The following is a 25,351-nucleotide window of genomic DNA, read 5'->3' as shown; positions in this document are numbered from 1 at the left end:
TATACTTAACTTAAATTAACTTAAATAAAATTTAATTTGAATTTGAATGTTGTAAACATCATCTGTGTTTTGGTTTTTGGGTCATACCCGTGCTTGGGGCTTACTCCTGGTTTTGAATTCAGGGATCACTCTTGGCAGGCTCAGGGGACCATAGGGAGTGCTTGACATTAAACCCAGCTCAGCAGTTTGTAAAACAAGTTCCCTACACACCATATCCCTACACAGCCATCCCATAAACAGTCTATTATGATTCAGCTGGGGTGAGGGATCATGGCTTAGAGACAGAGCATGTCTGCCTTAAAGGTTCATACAGGCTATTGAACTCCAGCCTTTGGCACTGTCCCATGTTCCTAGTATAGTCTGGATAGCACAAATATTCTATGATTCCTGCTGCCTCAAAAAAAAAAAAAGTGTATCGTGTATCACCTCTGGCACACTTTAGCTAACTGCATGCAAGCAAAGCCACCAAAACTGTGCAATAAAACAGAACAACTTAAACAATGAAGACCTTTTAGCACTGAAACAAAAAGTGTGCATGTCTGGAAACCGTGTACATATAGTCAAAGTGTCCATGAGCACAGTTAGGCATCCCTGGTGATCCTACTATTATCTGGAACCCCTAGTTTCCCCCCTAGCAAAGTTTCCTTGCTTATACTGGGAAAAAGAGTATTCGATTTCCACAATCAAATGTGTGACCCCCCAGCAGCAAATCAACAGCAATACAAAGGAAAAGGAAAGGCAATAAAAATAATTCACATAATTACCATTAGATTTTAAGTATTTCAGCTTAAGGAAAATAACCTTTTATTTATTTCAGATTACACCAAAAATTTTTAAAAAGCTGATTTCTAATGTCTTATTATTTGAGCAAGTTAGAAAAAAATATTTAGGAAGGAAATAACCTTAATATTAGTTCTACAAGTGAGATGTCTGAAATATTTTAAAAAAATGGTAATTTAAATCTGAACTGTGTGTGTGTGTGTGTGTGTGTGTGTGTGTGTGTGTGTGTGTGTGTAAACTTAGTCATCATGGAATTGTTTCTTTTAGGGATGCTGATTGGCTTTGGGAACACTGTAAATAATGAATAGAAAAGATTCTTATGAGCCTTTATGAATATAGTCTTTTCTAGTTTTGGAATATTTATATGGGAATAGTTAAATTTTTCACATAATTTTTAGTCTGTTTTAAATTTAGATGCTGAAAATCTTGGCGTCATCTAACAGGAAGTTACCATGCTAGTGACCACTAGTCGTCAGTATTGAACCATCAATTGTGTCAGCAAGCATTGTTAAAGTTGTTCAGCTTTATTGAAAAATTATTTTTATAATATGTACTTCAATCAGGCTTTGCAGGTGAAAAGAATCTAAATATTTGACTATTGATATTTGAACATTTCAAACAGTGTTGCTCTTAGCTGTAGAATATGACACGTTGAGTATTTTATGTTAAGGTACCTGCTCTATTTTACACCAAAATTATAATCTCTGTGCCCCTTTGTTAGGGTTTCTTTCATAATTCTTATTCAAGATTATGACTTCATCCTTCTTTCCATTTTTCCTGTCTCCTTCATGGAGAAATCTTTATACCTATAGTAAAACAGTTGGGGCTGAAGAGATAACATGGAGGTAAGGCATTTGCATGCAGAAGGTCAGTGGTTCGAATCCCGCCATCCCATATGGTCCCCTGAGCCTACCAGGAGCGATTTCTGAGCATAGAGCCAGGAGTAACCCTTGGGCACTGCCGGGTGCGACCCAAAAACCAAAACCAAACCCCAAAACAAAAAAACAGTAAGACTGTAATTTTATATGAGCGTTTACTTCCATGTATCATATATTCCCATCCCTTTCCTAATTTCATATTTCTAATCTTTGTAAAAGCATTTTAAGATGCTTTTTTTACATCATTATCTCATATGGATTCAGACTGATTGAAGCTATCATTTGCATTTCTTAGTAACCACGGCTTTTGCATCTTATTGTTACACACCCAGTTATAGTTTTATCTCATACTTTTTTCTTCTTTCTCTGGCTAATCTTGCTTGTTTATTTTTCTTTACTTAATAGGGAAGCATTTTTACAGTTCTATTCTGACTCATTGCATTTCTAGCTAATTTACATTTATAGTCTGTACCCTGGATAATCTTTTTATACTGAAGCTGTGGAGTTAATTATTTATTGTGAAAGAAATGAAAAGTTGCTCAGGTTTGGCTGCCATATCCCTGTCTATATTATTGGCAAGTTGGAAGAGTCCATATAGCTTAATCTCATTAAGTAGTCCTTTGATGAAGCTTCTATAGCAGTAAAAATGTTTCATATTTACTACCTGAGATTAAAATTCTGAAGTATTGGTAACTAGTGTCAATATTAGATGGCAATCAAGTTAGTCTGATTTTCTGACTCACATTCTGAAAGCCTGGGTAGATTTGGATCTCTTGAGCTCCACTTCTTCTCTTTCTCCTGCTGACCTCTGAACTTGTACTGTAGGTGCTAAGCTTCTCCTTTATATAATTCCTTCTACTAAGTAAATAAATATGATTTATTTCTTGCTGGTTAGTTGTCTTGATACCAAGGAATTTTAATTGCATATTTATAGTTTCTAATGTTTCCATGATGCTCCTGTCTTCTCCACCTATCCTGTTTTTCACCCATCACAGTTTTGAGGTCAGAGAGATAGCAAAGCAGCAAAGGCACTTTGTACACAGCTAACTTGGTTTAATTTCTGGCAAATGACATGGTACCCCTCGAGACGCATCCAAGGTGATCCATGAAGTAGAGCTAGGAGTAAGCTCTGAGTACTGCCTGGTGTGGTTTCCCCAAAACCAATAATATATATATATATATATATTTTTTCTTTTTTTCAAAGTTGGTAATTACTTATTTCCTCCACCCTTCAATACTACTGCTTCAATCTATCTGTTGGTGCTATTGTCTTCCTCTGGGGCAAGTTCTGTAGCTTCCTTGCTACCATTGCTCACCTGCTGACATTTTGTTCCCCACTGAGACAGATAACACTGCAATGTCCTTTAGTACCTTTTGGTGTTTTCTTTAAGTCATGTTCTGGATGAGATTTAAAGTTCTTATCGTCAAAGGCCCTTTGGTCTGGCTCCTGCCTGCCCTTTCACCCTAGTGGTCCCACTAGATGGGAAGGAACTACTCAAACCTACTTGATTTTCTTGGACGTGTCAGGCCCTCTACTGCTTGTGGGCATTAGTACTTTTTATTTTCAAAACTAGAAATTTTCCATTTTAAAAACAGTTGCATTGCTTTATGTCATGTAAAATTCTACTTCAGGAAGGCCTTATTAACTATTCTAGATTAAAAAGGCCCCCTTTTCTCTTGAGTTCCTTGCTTGATTCTTTCTTATTCTCTCTCTCTCTCTCTCTCTCTCTCTCTCTCTCTCTCTCTCTCTCTCTCTCTCTCTCATAGCTCTGCTAGCTCTCTGTATAACACTTTTCCTTAGATGTCATCTGTCTGTGCAGTCTAGGGACTTTATATTAATAGGTCCTTAGTTTTGCTCATTGGTGTGACTCTGACACCTAGCGTAGTAGTGTAGTACCTGACAGAGATGAGGTAAGTGTCTATTGAATGAATTAATTTTGCATACCATGTTGTCAGAATTAAACAATTAAATATTAACTTGGCAATGCTATCATGTGCTTACTATAGGCCAACTAGAGAACAGGTTCTTGCTATGTATTTAAGAAATTTGCTGTTTTGATAAGTAATTTCAGGGACATGCTAATATGATATATGATATATAAATATGATAATCTTTTAAAATTTTGAAATATATTTTATGTTATAAAAGGTGACAAATGACCATTATATGCTAGTTGAGGCATTTGTGTTTTCTTGAACAGTACAGTTTTATGAGATGATGTGTCCTGAAATTCTTATAGTTTTATTTCTATAAAAATTAATACATACCATATCTTAAATTTATTAATTAAGAAATAACACTTAAGGCTATTTGATTATTAAGTGTTTATAGTCCACATTCTATAGCTTCCCTCCAATTTTAAATATCGTTATTTTATTTATTTGTTATTGAACCACACCAGATGATTCTCAGGGGTTACACTTGGCTTCTTAGAAGTTACTCCTAGTGGGCTTAAAAGACCATAAAGATGTTGAGGACCAAACTTAGGTTGTTTTGTGCAAAGCAAGCACCCTAGCCACTGTGCTATCTTTCTGACCCCCAAATATTTTTTTTTAAAAATATTTTATTGAAACCATAGTGATTTTCTAAGTGTTTCATAGTTGGATTTTAGATATAATAATGTTTTAGAGCCAATCCTACCACCATTGTCAATCTCTCTCCACCATGTTCCCAGAGTCCATTCCATACCACAACTCCCTGCCCCCAGCCTGCCACTATAACAACACTTTTTAAGTTTTGATTATTAAAGTTTGGGTTTGATGATTTCATTGTTGTTGTTATTGGATTGGATATTTAGTTTTGTCTCTCTCTCTCTCTCTCTTTTTTTTTTTGCCACCAATGAACCTGAGACCTCTTGTCCCCTGTTCTCTATTTTTTCTAATTTGTGTTTCTTCTCCACTCAGTTTCTTTAAACTTCACTGTATGCTAGCTTATTTTTTCTTGTTAGTCAAGTGTTTTTTGAAAAATATATGTTATTAAAGAAGACTTTCTGAATTGATTATTTTAATTGTCTTTTCTTTGATACTATCTTATGCCAGTTAGTCCATTATCATTTATCACTTCTATTTGCTTTTTCTTTTTTATTTACTTTCTGAGTACTTGAAGAGTCATTTATTTTATTATGCCCATTATAACTTCTGACTTATTTTGTTATTTTTTCCTGTTCTGCCTGTAAGATATGTATGTGTCTGTTTATTAGCTATTTATAAGCAGACTGTAGGTCCCATCTATAAACCAATATTTACTTGTTAAAATATTGGTTTATATAATAAATAAATGCTTTTATTATTTTTGTGTCTCATTTTATTAGACATTTATTGTATGGTCATATATATAATTATATTTTAAAGAATTGTTTAATCATGCTTATTTTTCTATGGATACTTATTTGTTCTTGCCAATATTGTCATTGTAAATTATAACAAATAAAGCTCATATGCATTTGTGTGATTCTCTTTGCACAGTACCATATGCAAATAGGCATTTAATGCTGTTAATGCTATGATGATGAAGAAAAATGTCTGCTCTGGAGTCTGAACAGCTACCTAACAATGGGCTTAGATTTTCTGAATGGAGGTCTTGTTTAATTTCTGCTTTATGCTTCTCTTGAGGAGTACAATGTTTCCTTCTACATTTTCCTTTCTACATTTTTAGTGAATTTATTCTAAACTATCTGTTTATAAATCTCTCTTCCATCATTATCAATTAATATTTATTGGGCAGCTACCGAGTGCATAGTAATATTATACAAACAAAGACTACTCTCCTGCAGATAGACTTATTCATTGACTTGTTACTCTTTTATTTTGATTAGAAACTATAAAAAAAGTTACCAAGTTCCAAGGCATAAAATAACATCCTCATGCTCTGAACAATGAAAGATGTTGTATATTTATATGGCATTCTGCTCAAATACATATAAAAATTTGGGAAATTCTAAATTAAATTTCCATAACTATCTATGATCTTCTGTTTGTCAACAATTCTAACTCAGTGGTCCTACATTTAGAAAGTCAAATGAAGTATCATATTGCTCTGGGATTTCTAAAAAACTGGGATTCTTTCTGGAGAGGAAACTACTTGGATAAAAACAGACCCTCCAGTAAGAGCATATGCTCTTTGATTTTGAAGGAAATCCTGGAAAATTGCACTTATTGGGCTCACATTTAACTTTACTTGCAAGATTTTTATTAAGTAAAAGATTGCATAAAAATATAATCCATTCCAATGAAAGCAATGGCATTTTAGGGAAAATACTCATTACTATTGTTGCTTTTGAATTAAAGAAGTCAAAATACTTGTATGAATTTTTTCAGCTTACCAACATTTTTAAGCAGTAATCACGATTATGTTTGGCAGATTGGCAAATTTAGTATCACTTGATAGATGGAATACTGTTGCTAGTTAATGAACATTTTACTTTTGAGATATTTTTATTGTCATTTTAGTAGAATTTTGTTGACTCACCCATTGTATCTGAACTATTTAGTCTTTCATGTTGCCTTTGGCTGAGATCTAGATTAAGGCTACTGCCATGAAATAGAGCAAAAAGAAAGGACAGTCATGGTGATTGAATCCATAATTGTGAATTTCATTGGTATAAAATACTCTACCTATGATGGATTCTATAAATACAGACATAGTATAATCATTTGTTTATTCATTGGGGGAAATAATTCAATAAGTGCCCATCATAATATGTGCCTACAATAAAAATCCTAAATAAGCTCTTTTGGGTTCTTGAAATAATAAATACCTTATGATATGAAAAGAAAACACAGGTATTTTGGCTTTTGTTAAAAAGAAGTTTCAAGTGTCATGTTTCAACATTTCAGGTACCTTTTAAAGGCCAATATTAAGGATCTTAATTATTTTATTTTGTTAAGGAATATTTAATTTTATATATAATTTTTAATATTTGTTTGTAATTATTTTATTAAGGATTTAAAATATTTCAAAGATTCTGATTATCATCAGAAATAATACTAACTAAACTATGATAAATCTTTCTTAACTACACATACTTGATGTTACTCTACTTTGTGAAAAATAGGGATGCTTACATCTTGTGATAAGAAAATGCACATAGCTCAACTGCTATTTAGTTTTTAGTTTCTCCTTAACTTTGATATCCCTCAAACATCTCTGATGTCTTAATGATAATTATCAATATTGAATTGTCTTTGAAATTCTATAACACAGTTCAACTTTCTGATTCTTTTTATTTCCAATTGTAGATACAGGCATAAACTTTTCATTACTTGGTTATGACTAAAAATAATTTTTTGGAGCAATGTTAGTAGAATCCACCTCGCTATTTTGAATTAGATATTGGTTCAGGGATTTAGAATATGATTGCATTGTTTTCTAACTTGAAAAGAAACTTAATTTTTTTGTTTTGGTTTGGTTTTTGCTGGCACGGATAATCCCCAATTGGATGAATTTAAAGGCTAACATTTTCCATGACTTTAGCTAGTTCTCATGTGGGAGGAATCTCTAACTTGATTTAGGAAAAAACAAAATTTAGAGATTCATGGAACTTGACAGAAATAAAGCCTATATTAATTTGAATGAGTAGTACTAGTCCTGAACAGATAAATCTTGCTATATCTTATATATATTTCTTTTTCTGATATATGGATAGTCTATTAATGGCTAACAGTTTCAAAGATATCAAAAGGTGAATTTTGAAAGTAGAAACTACGTTTTTATCTTAAAAAATACAAATAAGATAAGAAGGGTATAAAGTGCTTTCCTTGCAGGAAGCCAATCCCCCAATCACATATGATTTACCAGGTCACCATCAGGAGTTAACCCTGAGCACAACTGGGTGTGGCTGACCCATTCCCAAAAAACAATTGGAGTGTAATCAAGTTTACATAATCGTGTTTTATACATATTTTTAGTACCTATACTTTATATGAAATTAAGGTAGCTTTAAAATATTTTTCCCCTATATATACAAATATAGATAACTTGTAACTTCTATTTATAGTTCGTGGGGTTTAATTTGCATGAGTACCATATTGTGATGCTCTAAATATTTGTTCACTGACTTTTATTTTGTACCTACATGAATAATTTATTCATAAACATAAAGTGAGTCAAATGAGCTATGAAGCATGAAAAGACAAAGAGGAAACTTACTGGCATATTACTAAATGAAAGAAGCTAATAAGGAAAGGCAGCATATTGTATTGTTCTAACTATAATGAATTCTGGGAAAGATAAAATTGTGGAACCATTAAAAAACAGTGATTGTTAGAAGCTGAAATGGGACGGGAGGGACATATAGGTGGAGTGTAAGGATTTTGAGGGACATTTATGCAATGAAAATATTGAATGCTATTAGAATGATGGAGAACTCTATCTTCTAAACCATAAAATGTTCAATACCATGAGTGAACCCTCATACAATCTCTGAATTTAGTTTGGATAGTATGTGTCAATGTTGGATCAGCTGTAAATGATGTGTACTTTGCTATGAGGATTTCAGTAATCAGGGAGGCTGGGCATATATAGGGGGGAAATGTTAATAATATCAACTCTCTATAGTATTGTTTTTCTATGAACCTTTCTGTAAACTGTTCTTTAAAAAAAGGCTTTAAAAACACATAAGAGGGATTTTGGAGATTGTTCAGTGTCTGAAAGCACCTTGTAAATCTGAGGCTGTGAGTTCAATCTTTAAAAACTTGGCTACATATTCCAAGATGGCCACAGTGATTCTGCTATTTGATCTGGCTAGGAGTCATTGCAGCAACAACAAAGGGAAGAGAAAGGAAGGGGTGGGACGTTAAATAAAACACTTAATTCTCAGTGACATGACTTCTTGTTGTTACTGGAAAAAAAATCTGAAAGCATGACTCTTAAGTATAATGTTACTGACTTATAGTTTGATAAGAGCACAGAGTTGTTTTTATGTTGTCCTCTTGTTTGGCCAGTGACTCATCTACATGTTCTTGCTCTTGTGACCACAGACATGCAATCATAGCACTGCTGATTAATTAGGATGAGACAGGATAGCTTATGCTTGTGTTGTTGTTTTTTTCTGGAAAATTTAATGGCTGGTGGGAAGTAACATGTGATCTTTATTCATTCCAACTTCATCATTCCTATTCAAACTTGCTGGTTCATTTCAAGTAGACAAAGCATTTTTAATTCCTTATTTATTGTACTTACTCTATTTATTTGTGAATTCAGTGTACTTTTAGAGCCTTTTTGATAAACAGGGCTATTTTTAAAGTTAGATGAAATGTCTACAAATATTTTCAGTTTCTTTTTTTCTCTACTCTCTAAAAGTAATAACTACAGGTTTCTTTCCTTCTTTTAAAAATTATAACTTAAAAAACTTAGTGTTCTCTACCACTGAAGTATAGTAGTAAGAGACTCAATATATTAGATTTTTTATGTAAATAGGAACACTTAAAGAAAAGAATAAAAAATTGTTGTTATTTAAAGATTTAAATAAGCCCCAGGGACCCTCTATTAAAGCTCAGTGTTGTTGCTGTGATCTTAAACATGTAAAAGACAATCTGGTTGCTGTAGCAAGCACATGATAGCTTTATAGCTAAACTTTTTAAGAAAAAAAGAAGCTTTAAGGGGCAAAATAACATAGTAATAGAAATTCATTGGCATGTGATTTTCTTTCTCTTTTTTATAACTCCCTTTACTGGGTCAGTTTTAATACAATTCTAAGTTGCTTGATCTAAATCAAATAGAAAAGAAATCCAGCATAGCCTTGTACATGTAGAAAAAAGAAGGAAAAGAGTTAAAGTTTATTACTAAAGTTTAAAGAAATGAAATAAACTGTTTCGATTCACTGAATTTTTATTTTTTATTTATTTTTGTTTTGTTTTGTTTCTTGATGCTCAGGGGTTACTCCTGGCTAAGAGCTCCGAAATTGCCCCGGGCTTGGGGGGGACCATATGGAACGCTGGGGGATCAAACCACAGTCTTGGGCCGGGCGGTGGCGCTGGAGGTAAGGTGCCTGCCTTACAAGCGCTAGCCAAGGAACGGACAGCGGTTCGATCCCCCGGCGTCCCATATGGTTCCCCCAAGCCAGGGGCGATTTCTGAGCACATAGCCAGGAGTAACCCCTGAGCGTCAAACGGGTGTAGCCCAAAAACCAAAAAAAAAAAAAACAAAAACAAACCACAGTCTTTCCTTGGCGAGCGCTCGCAAGGCAGAGACACCTTACCTCGAGTGCCACCTCTTCGGCCCCATCAATTCACTGAATTTTTAGATGATTCTTTTAATTATCTCTTTTTAAAAGTTTGAAATATATTAATCTATATATAATAAGTTCTTAAGAATTATCTTTTGTTTCTTTGGTTTTCAGCTTTTAATCAACTACAGAAAGTACATTCAGTATTCTGGAAGACAATATTGCCTGTGTGTTTATTTGTTTACTGACTCATGGTGCATTGAAAGTAGAAATAACTTTAACCTTATAGCATTTCTAGGTGATGTGGTCAAAATGTATTAATGAGCTTTAAATTGCTCACTTTTCCCTCTTTGATAAAAGCAATAGAATTTAAGTTCTTAGTTACTAATTTTTTTTAACATATATCTGTAGAGATAAGGAAGAAATAAAAGGATGATAATTTAGAATCATTTTTGCTATTACATGTGGCTGGTCAGATTTTGAAAGTAGACTATGAGAAGGAAGGAAATTTTTTTACAAAATTTTTACAAAATTTATTTACAAAATGAAAAGTATTTTTTTTACCTTAGCTAACTTTTAAACATGAAATTTGGATTTAAAAATTAGAGGTGCCTTTCAAAAGAAAGATTATTGTTCTATGTATTGGAAAACTCAATTTTTGTGGCAGAAGGGGCACAGGGGATACTCCTTGCTGTACACTCAGAAATCACTCCTGGCAGGCTCAGAGTACCCTATGGGATGCCGGGCATTGAACCTGGGTTGGCTGTCTGCAAGACAAATGCCCCATCCACTGTCTTATCATTTTGGCTTCTGAAAAATTAGTTTAAAGTTCATCTTGTTTTTGACTCATTTGAACAATGTGAAATGATTAATATTTGTTTTATATTGAAGAGTTTATTTTGTTAATGTGTTAATAAAATTATTCTTTCCTACACTATCTTTAAAGATAACAATAACTGAGAGGTTCTTTTGGGTAGAAAATGTAGTGTGTTATGAGTATAGGTATACAAGTAAAAAATGGAGTGAAGGGAAATTGTTTTGTGTAACGCAAAGAGGGAGAGGGAAAAGATGGGACAGGGGAGCTCTGTAAGTTGTAAAGAACCATCAAGTTGAATGAGATGTAGGACAACTGGAAAGATTTGCAACACAGTAGAGTCAAACCAACTGAGAGAATAAGAGAATAATGGTTGTGTAGAGGTTTTTTGTTATTGTTGGTTTTTTTTACTATATTTTACTGTTCTCTTCTAACCTACATAATTTCATTTGATAGATATGCTGTGAGTAATTAATGGAAATACTTCTGTATGTTAAGTTCGTTCTTTGATCTTGCTGTTTTTCATAATCTATCTCTATCCTTTTATTTCACTACAATGTGCAATCAGACTATATTTTGATTATAAGTATTTAACAATTTTTCTATGTGTCTGTTTTAATTAGTATCCTCCCAGCTTCTTGAATTTGGGTGTTTGCACTCCCCAATTTTGGAACATTCTTATCTATAATTTTATTGATTAAATATATCTTGTCGATATAGGCTTTCTATTTTTTCTGTATTTTCTTTCATGCTGTTAATTTCTTTTCATACTCCACCCCTCAACCTTGAGCCCCTCTGTTGTTTTATAGAAGCTTTCTGCATTTCCTCTTAGAGCTTAGAGATTTGCTGTTATTTAACTCGGCTGCTGAGGCCTTTTATTCAGTTTTAAATTTAACCTACCATCCTCTTCAGTTCTGTCACTTCTGATTATAGTTTTCTCATGTCCTTTCTTTTGCTCTATTGATTACCTGTTCCATTGTTTCTTTTAGCTGTTAAACATCCCAACATTTTAATTCTAACATTGTTATCTGAGAGGTTATAGCATGATTGGTATTGGTAGAGCCTTCTAAGCTCTTATCTTCATTCACTGCTGGTCTTTTATGGGGCTTCACATTCTTTTCGCTGTTTTGAGTGTGAATCTTTGTAGATAACCCCATGAGAGCTCTCTTAGAAATAAATCAGACTACTTTATTTCCTATTACTATACCCCAGAAGCTTTGAACTGTTTTTGGTCTGTGAGTTTGAGATTCCATGTGGATTTGGGGGCTACTTTTAGTGCTACGTGGGCTCTATCCTCTTGCTACAATTTAAGGATGCATGATTTTTAAACACCACTGCTGCCTAGAAATATGGAGAAGCTAAGAATAATGTAATAATATCATGAAGTTTTTGGTGGAAACTAGAGCTACCCCCCAAAATCTCTTGGTTCTCTGTGTGAAATCTAGATGTGTGCATTGTGAGGTGAGAGAAATGCTGCACAGTTCATGCATATATAGCAGTGAGTAGAATTATAGTTATGAGATATGATTGTGGGTCAGCAGACATTACAGAATTGGGTGCGGAGGCTGCGTGGACCTTGGTGGGAGGAAAAGAAAGGAAATCAATTTCCATTTCTTTAAAGGCACTGTTGTATCAGCAGTGAGGTCCTCTTTACTTGGAAAATAGAACAGGCAGAGAGTTTGAGTTGTGGACATAAGCCTGCAGAGTTCAATATTACTTTCTTGGTTTTAATTTATCCTGGTTATTTAATATTTATTTTAGAAAAAACTAGAAGAAGGGTATATGGAAGCTCTAAATGATCTTTTTCAACTCTCTTGTAAACCTAAAATTATTTCAAAATAAAAAAATTAAAATGAAACCAATTCAGAGATTGGAGATATAGCTCAGATGGCTGAATACATGTTTAAGTGAGGAAGACTGGGGTTCAGTTCCTGGCACCATAATTTCCACTGCACCCCATCCTCCTAAGAACCTCCACAAACAATTTCTAAGCACAGAATTGGAAGTAACCCCTGACAACTGCTGAGTGTGACTTCTGAACCAAACACACACACACACACACACACACACACACACACACACACACTAAAATAACCCCCAAACAAGTAACAAAACCAGACACCCTCTAAAATTAAAAAAAAAAAACCCAAGATAATAAATGGATCTAATTTAGGAAATTTTTTTTACTAAAGCAAAGACTAAAAAGCTGCATTTTAGATAGGATAACTCTTTGACCTACCTTTGGAAGAAAGTAGTTATTGTTTTTTGCTGTGTTTAGGATACGGTCTTCCAGTTAGATGATGCTTACAGCCTCATTGCACACTGCTTTGGGAATGACATCTGTTTAGTTTAGAATTTGAATGGAGAAGCAGAAACTATTTATAATTTGATATTTATCAATCTCTGTGGAAGTTTTCTTTCTAATCTTTCCCCTCTGGAAAATCCAGGCTGGCTGGTTTTAGTGAATGAAAAAGTATTTAAAGATAGCCAATTAAGTTTATGAAAAAAAAAATAAAAGGTTAGGTTTCAACTGATGACATTGAAGAGCAAGATAGTTCAGAATTTTATAAAATGATTGAAATTGTTGCATCAATTTCTTCATAACTTTTAGCAACATATAGTTTTGTAGATACATATGCAAAAAATGGCTGGGAAAAGATCGAGGAATCTTGGAAAGAATAAAGATACAGCATTAATTTTTAAGTTTCTCAGATCCTTTATACAAGAAACATTTATAAATGCCTCTTCTTATTAATAGATTATATTGAAATAAATATTATTACAAATTCTACATACCTTACAATATAGAACAAATATCCCAGTAATGTGATCATTACTTGAAAGCATTATGCTTTTCTTTTTGTCAGTATAACAATTCTGTAATAATTGTCGTATATATTGTACATTTTAGTGCTTTATAAATATCAAAAGAATTCAGTGTTCTGGGGCCAGAGGGATAGCATGGAGGTAAGGTGTTTTGCCTTGCATGCAGAAGGTCGGTGGTTCGAATCCCGGCATCCCATATGGTCCTCCGAGCTTGCCAGGAACGATTTTTGAGTGGGGTCTCAAACTCAATTTACCTGGGGGCCGCAGGAGGCAAAGTCAGGGTGATCCTTGAGTGCAAAGTCAGTAGTAAGCCTTGAACATTGGGGGATGTGGCCCAAACAACTAAAACAAAATAAAACAAAAAAAGATTCCTCTAGGGCAGGGCCACAAAATGTATGGAGGGCTGCAAACAGCCCGCGGGCCACGAGTTTGAGACCCCTGGTAGAGCCAGGAGTAACCCCTGAGCGCTGCCGGCGGTGACCCAAAAACCAAAAAACCAAAAAGAATTCAGTGTTCTGTTCCTTATTTCTTTTTGTTTGCTTGGTTTTTTTGTTTGTTTATTTTGTTTTTTTGGGCCACACCTGGTGACACTCAGGGGTTACTCCTGGCTATGCGCTCAGAAATCACTCCTCGCTTGGGGGACCATATGGAATGTGGGGAATCGAACTGTGGTGCGTCCTTGGCTAGCACGGGCGAGGCAAGCCTTACCGCTTGCGCAACATTCTGTTGCTATCACCTTGGTGAATGACTGGGAAGGTTATTCGCCAATGTGTGACTCAGTTAAGTAAATTGGCTTAAATATAAATTCTTGGAATTATAAAGTTGAAATTATGTGTTTAAGGTTTGAGAAATATTACAGGGTCGAAGGTGCTTTCTTTGCACTTAGCTAACCTGTTTTGTTCCCAGCATTCCATTCAGTCCCTTGATCATTTCTAAGAATGTTCCCTGAGTACAGTACAAGGAGTAAGTCCTGAGCAATACCAGATGTGGCCCAGAAACACCCCTCATAGTATTTGATATATATATAAATATTACAGTGCTATGCCTAAAATTCTCGTCCTTCCTACATATAACAATGTACAGTATGCAGAATCCTATTTTCTACCCAAACCAGAATTATTTTTTTTATCTTAATATTATTGTGCTTTTTTAATTCAGTTGCTCTTCTAATTTTAGAAATCTTGACATAGTGTAGTAAAACTTCCTGGATAGGAAACCATGCTTATTTTAAATAGTAATTTTACTAGCTTTTAGCTAAGTTTTGACACATAAGAAATGCACTCAAGAGATGTTTGCTGAATGTGAAGATTAGTGAAACTATGGCGTGCATCGCAACAATTTTAATATGTTTTGCTGTTTGTTGAAATATCATTTTTCTATTGAGCAACATAGATCTTGTTTGAGAAAAACACCTGGAAGTTTGGCTTTTCTCATTTGGATGGCCTCTACTTGGGCACCTTGCTGAATCTAAATGCTATGAATGTCAACTTTTCAATATAAAAAATTGGATTATCTCGGATATTTTAAGAGGTTATTTCAAATATATTTTTTCTCCTTAATACTTATTTTAGTTTTCTCATAGAAACAAATCAAAAATTTTTGCAGTTATGTTTTGAAGTTTATCTTTTCTGTGTTCATTTTTACATTTTAGTAAGAGAGAGGAAACTCTTTTCTCTCTTTTAATTCTATGTGATTTATGTTCTGAATTTAAGTACAAATGTAACTATGAATTTAACTATATGAACTGTGGTCTGAAAAGCCAATTGTATGTAATGAATGAAATGTTTTTCATGTGTTTAGTGACATGCATACTTACAGCTTGATGAAAAATTTCTTTTCAGAATTTGGAAAATGTATAGTAAACTTTTTTGATACTTTTATCAAAATAGCAGACATTAATTTTCAATATTATTGCAGTATAAAATGTATTTGTTTCAAGAGAACTATTAGTGATCTAAGTTCTTTAAATGTATAATCAAAATAGTTCAGAGGTGGTGGAGGAGTGAAAATTTAAACTTAAAAATTGAAAATATTTTGAAAATTCAAAATTGATTTTGAATATGAGAAAAATTGTTTGTTTGATTAGATTGGCATTTTTAGGAAGAGAGTAAATGAGCAGGTTGTAATTCATTTGTAGATTTTGTACAACTCATAACGATATCCTCATCCTTTTTATAAATTCTGTAAAGTTTAGTTTTCTGTGTTTTTTGTAATACATGTTTCCCCACGTTGTTCATTTCAGGCATTGAAGAAACAAGAAGTTCGAGCAGAGGAGCATGAAGGAATAATGAAAAATAAGCTAAGACAAACAGAAACAGAGAAGAGTCAAGTAAGATTTTGAGAGTTACACTTTGAAGAGTAATTCTGTTTGAAGCCAGTAATTTCTGGAATACCCTGAGATCGATTTGTGTTTTCATGGGATTCCCTTGTTCTAAGACTCTGCCACTCTCTGCTACTTGTGCTTGTCCATTTTCCTGTTCTGAAGATGAGTTGTTTGCTACCTTGTCCACTGACCACTTTTCTTTTTGAGAGAAGGGATAAATTTTACTCTTCCTTACTACAGAATATGAAAAGCTTGGCTTTACTGCTGGTTTAGGAAAAGTTGGCTGCTATTTTGAAGACTATTTTAAATAGATTTGTTTCCATAATAAGAGATAGATATAGCTAGTAGCCTAACTGTGAAAAAAAATTTATTCTCAGGCACATGTCTGTGAACTTTTAAATAAAAACCCTTAGGTTTAGACTGCAAGAATCCAGAGGCTAAACAAGTGTGTCTGGTAGTCAAATAAGTTTAATTAAGGATGAGCCCAAGGTCATGAATAATAAAGTGAAAATTGGCTCTGATGTAATGTTCTTTATCACTTTTTTTTTTATCAGCCACAATATCCTCTATTTTGTTTTATCAACCTAAGTGTAGTTACCTGAAACTTTTGTGCTATTTTTTTTTGTTTGTTTGTTTGGTTTGGTTTGGTTTTTTTGGGCCATACCCGTTTGATGTTCAGGGGTTACTCCTGGCTAAGAGCTCAGAAATCGCCCCTGGCTTGGGGGAACCATATGGGATGCCGGGGGATTGAACCGCAATCCCAGGGTCCCTCCTTGGCTAGCTAGCGCTTGCAAGGCAGACACCTTACCTCTAGCGCCACCTTGCCGGCCCCGCTTTTGTGCTTTTATGGTAAGAAATGGTCAGGCCATCAACTCCATTGGGAGCTGAGAACATTGATATTATTTAGTAATCAGGACTGATAAGAGCTTGATTAGGTTTTGAAATAATTTTGACCAAAGTGTGACTTCTTTGGTCTTTATTTCGTTTTAGAAATAAAATAACAGGTTAACATTTCCGAATGGTTTCTGTGATTCACTGTGGTTATTACTGTGATTATTTTGAAATAATTATAGGTTTGCAGGGCACTACAAAATATGCAGAGAAATCCATGTACCCTTTAGTTATATTTCCTTATTGGTAACAATTTTAATAATTTCTGTCCAGTATCCATATCAGGAAATTCACATTATGATTTATAATTTTTTTGGATTTCATCAGTTTAATGTGATGTGTGCATCTGTGTGTAGTATTTGTGTGTGTGTATGTATATATATACATATATATATATATAGTTATTCCAGTTTTATCTCATGTACAGTCATGTTTTCATGAACGCAGTAAAAATCTAGAACTGTTCCATCCCTCTAATGCTTCTTCCTACAATAGTTGCCATGTATACATTTTTAGGGGACTAAGATATAGGTAGTTTGTTCTGATGGGATAATAATATAGAAAAATTAAAAGTCTAAACACTTAAAGCTTTATAAAATCATGGTTCCACAAAACAATTTTATGGTCACAAAATTCAGACTTGACTTAGTATATATAAGCTGTAGATTTTTAACAAAGCAGATTTTTCATTATTTTTAAAATTTTCTCTAATATTTTTCAACTTGAAATAAGCTAGATGTGTTCATACCTTGATGGGTACTTGATTACCCATCTGACATTTTTTTCCTGTGGATATTTATCTAATAGCAATGTCATCAAAATTTTTTTAATCTTATTGTGACTATAAATATACAATATAGTTGAAAATTTAGGAATATTAACAGTGTTGGAAATAACAGAAATTTAGCTTTTGGGTCACTGACGTTTTTATTATAGATGAATTCTCTGGCACTGAAAATTCTAATTTAAAGGAAAAAAGATATTAGATCAAGCTGATTAAGGTCTGAAAAGAATCTTAGAGATTGTCTAATAGAAAGATCTTATTTAAGAGATGGCAGAAAGGAAATCTGAGATGAAAAGATTTAAACAGAGAAAGTTGAGATGGAACGGATTAGCTCCTAGACCTCCTGAGTTCTGGTTCACTTTATATTATGCAATTAACATATTTCTTTTTTTTTTTTTTTGGTTTTTGGGTCACACCCAGCAGTGCTCAGGGGTTATTCCTGGCTCCAGGCTCAGAAATTGCTCCTGGCAGGCACGAGGGACCATATGGGGCGCCGGGATTCGAACCAATGACCTCCGGCATGAAAGGCAAATGCCTTACCTTCATGCTATCTCTCCAGCCCTGCAATTAACATATTCCAATGGAAGTATTGATATGTATTTATAGGCAGGTAGTTATTTTTTTCATGTTCTCTATAAATATCTTCTGTAGACTTTCTGCTTTTCTCCAGTTAAACTGTGACCATAATGATTTAGTTATCTCTTGCCCCATTACACAATTTTCTTTATCTATTTTTTTGAAACTCTAGCTTGAACAGGAATTGGAGCTGTCGCGAAGGTTATTGACTCAATCAGAAGGCAGCAGAGAAACACTTTTGCGACAAGTAAGTTTCTGCAAACATTGATCATCTATGTAAATTAAACTGAGTCTAAATTGAGTCTCTTTGAATATATATATAGGGAAAGCAACCTAGGTTAAAATTCTTTCAAGACATTCAGAGAAAGCAAGCACCTACACCACCAGTCCAGGTTCTTGTTGTGGTGGTTTATCTTGCTATTACTGCTTTGATGTAGGACTTATCTTCTTTTTAATCAAAAAAATTTTTTTTTGTATTTGTATTATCTTTATCTATATATAGCTGTGCTCAGGGATTACTCCTGGATCTTTTGTTCAGGAGGGATCACTCCTGTCAGGACATGTGGGACTATAAACATGGTCAACAAACAAACCTAGGTTGCCCGAGTGTATGGCAAGCCCCTTACTGACTAGTTGTTCTAGCTGTCTGGCTCTGGACTTGTATCTCTTAACTAATCAGTGTAGAAGAGAAACTGGTTGTGTAAATTTTCCCAGGAACTTACTGTTACTCAAGAAAGTATTAGAAAATGAGGGAAGGGAATGAATAAAATACCTTTACAAGTTACTTTGAGTTTCATTGTCTTGTGTTCACATTTTCAAAATACCCCCTTAAATGCATTGGATAAAATGGCATGTCTGTTTTGAAATTGCTTCATTATCTGTTTAAAATGCAAGTTTATATTCTTCTGTTTTGAGGTATATGTTATATAACTCACTGCATGATAATTTTTTTTTTTTTTTTTTTTTGGTTTTTGGGCCACACCTGTTTGACGCTCAGGGGTTACTCCTGACTATGCGCTCAGAAATCGCCCCTGGCTTGGGGGGACCAAATGGGATGTGGGGGGATCGAACCGCTGTCCGTCCTATGCTAGCGCTTGCAAGGCAGACACCTTATCTCTAGCGCCACTTTCCCGGCCCCTGCATGATAATTTTTTATGTAGGCAAAGATGTCCACCTCTGGACAAATTTTTGTTTTTTTATTTGGGGGGGGGCACACCCGGTGGCACTTAGTACTTACTCCTGACTGCGCTCAGAAATCTCTCCTGGCTCGGGGGACCATATGGAGTGCTAGGTTTAGACTGGTTTAAAATGCTGGGGCATCGAACCTGTCTCCATCCTGGGTCAGCCGCGTGCAAGGCCTACTGCTTGCTAATGCTCCAGCCCCTAGACAAATACTTTTGACAATTAGTGTTGAAATATATAATAGCACCTATCAGTATTTTACAAAACTTTTAAAAGTGCCCTGACTGTCTGGCAGTCAGTGGCTATCTGAAATTAATGTTGGAAGAATTTATATTTTCTTTGTTGGAAGCTTGTTTTTGCTTTCTTTGAAAATTTGAAATTTCTTTGAAATTTTCTGCTGTTTGGAATTTCTGATTTCATTTAGAATTAAGGTATTTCCTTTTCTCATCCCTTTGCCATCCCTCCTTTCTCCTTTCTTCCTCTCCTCTTCCCTTCCCTTCTCTTCCTTTTGGACACTTTCGATGTCACTTAAAGGACCACATACAGTACCAGAAATTAAACTAATGTCAGCATCATTATCTCACCATACCCCTGTATTCCTGTTCTATCTTACTGATCCAAAGCAAGATATTTCTGTGTTTAGATTGTCATTGTGACTTTACCTGAGATTTTTTTTTTTGTCATGTTAAACTTGTTTACTGGTAATTGGGAGTATACCTGTGTGCTAGGCAATATGCTAGTCTCTGAAAAGACCAAATTGAATGAAATAGTCTCTGACGTTATGGAGTTCATGGTTTATTCAACTGCATATGTTGTTTATTTTCAGCAGTATTTTAGGATAAAAATATGCTAAATCTTGAGAATTTCACTTCACTTCACCGGCCAATAAACCATGTGCACATGAGAGAAAGTAAGCAAAAATTACCAGACATATAGTGTTTAACTGGAGGTATTTTGGGTAAATATTAGGGAGTACATTGAGGCCAAACTAGCTTTTTCTTTTTGAAAGTAAATGACACATTTTAATGTCACAACCAATACAATAGGGAAAGACACTTATTGTGGAAGGAATGAGAGTAATAAGAAATGGAGCAAGGGGTTCTCAAGCTGTGCTTGGCAAGCAAGGAGATTAATTTGGCTTCAACTTATGTTTATACTAGCTCAATAGAAGTACTTTGGGAAGAGCACTGGGAAAATAATTTGTTATTATTTTTCTGCTTTCATACTGAGAAAAGTCTCATTTTTGACTATGTGTTTAGGTAGAAGAACTTCGTATGCAACTTATGAAAGCAGAAGGAGACCAAAAAGGGTTACACCATCAACTACCTCAAGTTTCCAAGCAACAGTCAGAACATCAGGATGAACATGGAGATGACTGGAAGTTTAGGAGAGGTATCATTCTGATTTATACATGGTGGGATTTGAGGGACTTTAAAAAGCCTTCTGTCTTGAGAATTGGATTTCTTAGATTTTTATACCTATTTTTTAATCTATTATAAAAGTTACACTTCATTCGGCTTTCAGCTTTTTAAAAAACATTTATTTTTAAAATTTTGTTTGCCACAATTTCAAGTTGAACATAGATTTCCCATATATATGGTAAATATGTGATATATACCCTGCAATATGTATTTTATTATATAATACAATATATTACACAATTATATATCATTATATAAATATATAATATACTCTATAATTTATGTATACTCTACTCTCATGGATAGTCTCTCCTGTTATCAATATGCCTCATAAAATTGCTATTATACTTGTTATAACTGATAAAACTTATATTGATACATCATCATTAAAGAAAGTTCATATTTTACACTTGGAAGGCTTTTTTGTGCAATATAATTGAGCAAATATGCGATAACTTATATCCACCATGTGCTGTGCACTGCTTTTTTTATCCCTCTTTCTTTTTCAGAGCAACTACTGATAATTTCACTATCTTCTTAGTTTTCCCTTTTCTAGAATCTATAAAGTTGGAATCACAGAGTATTGTATCCTTTCTTATTGGAATATTTCAATTTAGGAATAATTCCTTTAAAGTGTCTTCCAGGTCTTTCTATGAGTTGGTACCTTTTTGAAAAATTTAAAGCATCAAAAATATTCTGGAGATGTACCACATATTGTACACATATGTACCACTTTAGGTTGCTTTGAAGTTTCAGTTATGAGTAAAGCTGCTATAAACAAAGTATTTTTGTGTTGTCTTCTGTTTGACCGAAGTTGGATCTCTTTTTTTTTGTTTGTTTGTTTTTGGGCCACACCCCGCGGTGTTCAGGGGTTACTCCTGACTGTCTGCTCAGAAATAGCTCCTGGCAGGCATGGGGGACCATATGGGACACCGGGATTCGAACTAACCACCTTTGGTCCTGGATCGGCTGCTTGCAAGGCAAACGCCACTGTGCTATCTCTCCGGGCCCTGGATCTCTTTTTAGATGAGTATTAGAGAGTATGATTGCTGCCTCAGACAGTAAGAGTATGTTTAGTTCTATCAAATATTCCAAACTGAGGCTGGAAATTGCTCAAAGGGGTGAAGCCCATGTCTTATATGCATAGATCCACACTCATTTCATCACTCAAATGGCTCCCCCAAGCATGACCAGGTGTGGCTCTGGTTACTACCCAGCACTGCATGAGACCCAAATAATCAGGCAGAGTTTCACTGGGATACTGAAGGCCTTGAGCTTTTACTGCAGAGCCCTCCTCCCCCAGTATTTCAAATTGTTTTTCACAGTGACTGTATCATTTATATTTTCAAATTTACTTTTTTCTCTGCTTGAATATTAGATGTTTTTCAATTCTCAGGGCTGTGCATCTCATGAGACTTTGCCTTAGAGAAAGCCAGCACAGTCAGTATTGGAATTCTTTCCAACTTCCTATTTCTGTACCTGAATATATGTGTGTGTGTGTGTGTGTGTGTGTGTGTGTGTGTGTGTGTGTGTGTGTGTTTGTGAACACTGTCCTTTTACTTATATTGGAAATAAAACCTTTGTTTTTGCTTTTCATAATTTTCAATATTAACAATGTACCATACTTTTTATAGCTGGGTATTGGTGGTAAACATTATCATGTTGAAGAACTGATTATAAACCATGGGACTGGCTTTAACTGTTTTTTGACTTTGGGTTCACACCTGGCAGTGCTCAGGGCTTACTCCTGGTGCTGTGCTCAGGCATCATTTCTGGTACAGTTTAAGAGATCATATGAGATGTTGCAGATAGAACCCAGACTGCATATAAGGCAAGCATCTTATCCACTGTACTATCTCTCCAGTCCTCTTTAATGTAGATTAAGAATACTATGTGTTTAAAGGTGTTCCAATACCTTTTCAGTGTAAGTTTTGATTTAGATTGTGGAATGTCTTAACTATATATTTCTTATCGAAAGTTCAGGTTTAATAGAAATGATGAGATTTTCTTATAGTTTATAATAGGCTAGTCTGGAATATTCAGTTTATAATTTATTTTAGTGATGAAAATTTTTATTGGAGAAATATGTAAGTATTTGGCATAATATCAAATTAATGGAAAATAAATATTTTCATTGATTTCTCTTTATATAATTCAGAATGTAAAATTTCTCCATTGCCAGACAATCTTGATTAGATATTTTTATGCCATAAAATTATCTTTCATGTATTATTATAATTAACTATATTTAACATTACATTTTTTAAAATTTATTTTCAAAAGAAAAATACCAATTTGTTATTCATCTTTAGGAGTAGTAAATTTGTTTTTAATTTTGTTGTCATAATAAAAGTAGTTATTTTGGTGTAAGTTTTTTAGTACTAATACAGATTTCATTATCCCTACCTATTTAGTAGGTTTTTTTTTTAAGTTTCAAAGTTTCTTTGCCAATTTGTAATGGACTTATTTACCTTTGAACAATTCTAGTTTGTATTTTTCTAGAATTATTTATATTATTTAGAGCATTCTACATAAGAAATGACAGATAAAGTCACACTCTAGCTATATTTGTCTTTCTGCCAACTACAAAAATAACTTTCACATCTGCTTTTAAAAATGACTTTGTGTAGTTTACTAGTGCTTTCCATGGTCAAATTTGTAGAATTGTCTGATTACTTATCTCATTAATCTCCTATTTATTTTCTCCTCCTTGGAATTCTTTCACCAGAAAAATTGGTGCAAAATAAGTGCACTTCCTGCTGGCCTCTAGAGATTCCTTTTTTAGACATAACTCATTTATGTTACTCTTTTTTTTTTTTGGTCAGGGAATGTTGAGGCTTCCTGAAAGGTATTCAGGACTCCTGGGGGTCTTACTGGGCACTTTCAGCAGATGTGGTGCTGTGTGGCCTGTCTGTGCTTGCACCTACTCAGGCCACCAGCAGTGTTTGGGGCCTCTAGGGCTGCACCTGTGGTGCTCAAGGGGCCTGGTGGTATTGGTGTTTGAGCCTGATTTGTCAACATGCAAGGTATGTTCCTAACCTATACTGACTCTCAGCTCCTTTGTTCCTGTGTCTTTTGAGTAAAACCTCTCATTATGATTTATTGAGTTTTCTCTGTATGAAACATTATGCTACTCATTTTGGATCGTCTTCAGATTTGACTAATACTCTGACACTACTTTTGTTTCCATTTTCATAATTTAAGTAGCTAAAGAATGAAGATTAAAGAGATTGTGTGAGCACTTTACTTTGGTCACATTTGTGGGAAGTAACTGAGTCAAGTTTTTTGTTCACAAAAACTGAAGTTTTAATTCTTTTTTTTTGGGGGGGTTGCTTTGGGGCTACACTCAGCAGTACTCAGCCTTTACTCCTGGCTCTATTTTTAGGGTTTGGGGTCAGTTAACTGAAAGGCAAGCACCTTATCCTCTCTCTATAGTCTCTCTCTGGCTCCCCAAATTATTTCTCAAAACAGAATAGAAGTCCTATGACTTGTTTTACTATTAATGATAGGCTTCCTTGCATTCAATTTTTCAATACCATACTTTTCACCAGTGTTTGCTCAGGGTCTCCTCCAACCACCCTACCTGGGTAAACTCAGCTGTGATCCTACACTCCAGTTTGGAGAAAAAACGGTTCATAACGTTGTATTTTGCACTTTATGTTTTACGTATTTTAATTTTGTTAACTATTTTATTACACCAGTATTTGTGTTTTTATATTTACATTATTATTTTATGTGTATCACAAATGTATAAAATATTGTCCCCACGTTACGTTTCATAAAATTTGTATACTTTGACACATTTATACATATTGATAGCCATATTTTACATAATAAATTTATTATAATATGTATATTACTTTTATATAAGTCCAAAAATACCTAGATCTCTGTACAATAAGACATGTTATATGCACATGTGCATGCATATAATATTTATAAAAAATTAAAATACTTGTTTGTAAAATCAATGAGCTTCTAATTATATTTATAAAATAAATATAAGTACATATGAACAAATTACTAAAAGAAATGGGCAATCTTTAGCACACTCTGCTTATTTTTTGTAACTCAACTTTATTGAAGTAGTTATTTCCACTTATTTATTCACAGTCTTGATGACAACTTTACAATACAATGGAGGATTGAGTAGTTTGTTGTAAATCAGGTGGTAAATTATTTACTGTCTTCCTCTTTACAGAAAATGTCTGCTATTTCCTGATTTATAGAATAATTTCTAAGTTTCCTAGTATTGGAATAACTTTGCTGACTTTTCCACTTTTTCTTCTCATTTTTTTTAGCTCTGTGAAGCTACTGTGTACAGTATATACCTGAGTTAAATTCAGTTTTTGTTTCCCTTGCCTAATATGGTTTCCTCTAAATTCTCATCAAACTCCCACCTGCTTTACTTGATGAAATTCTCTATTTAATCTTGAAATCTAACTTAGTTTCCAATTTGCCTACCTCAGTTTCTCACTGGAAATGAGCTGATTAGCATAAAGTTACTACAGAGATATAAAATGTTATTTTTAAAAATATGTAGAATTTCTCTGAAATCAATTGTACCAGAAATCAGACAAATCACACTGCTGTACTAACATGGGCTCTTACTGGATGACAGGGCAGTAAGATGAATTGGGAAACTGAGACTGAAAACAATAATTCAGTGAATCTGAAAAGGTTGTTGACTGGCTATTAACTCTTGATTTTT

General features: G+C 34.1%; 1 protein-coding gene across 1 annotated transcript in view; it reads left to right on the top strand.

The window, feature by feature from the left end:
• Positions 1 to 25,351, top strand: part of CEP128 (centrosomal protein 128) — a 423,508-nt gene that overhangs the window by 47,570 nt on the left and 350,587 nt on the right. The window contains exons 8-10 of the mRNA XM_049770323.1: positions 15,706 to 15,792; positions 18,210 to 18,284; positions 20,479 to 20,611. Of these exons, the coding sequence (XP_049626280.1) occupies positions 15,706 to 15,792; positions 18,210 to 18,284; positions 20,479 to 20,611 (295 nt within the window). The remainder of the gene's footprint in view (positions 1 to 15,705; positions 15,793 to 18,209; positions 18,285 to 20,478; positions 20,612 to 25,351) is intronic.

The sequence above is a fragment of the Suncus etruscus genome, chromosome 3 (assembly GCF_024139225.1).
Source record: "Suncus etruscus isolate mSunEtr1 chromosome 3, mSunEtr1.pri.cur, whole genome shotgun sequence".
Taxonomy (NCBI): domain Eukaryota; kingdom Metazoa; phylum Chordata; class Mammalia; order Eulipotyphla; family Soricidae; genus Suncus; species Suncus etruscus.
The sequence above is the reverse complement of the archived record's forward strand: the minus strand, read 5'-3'. Positions and strand labels throughout refer to the sequence as shown.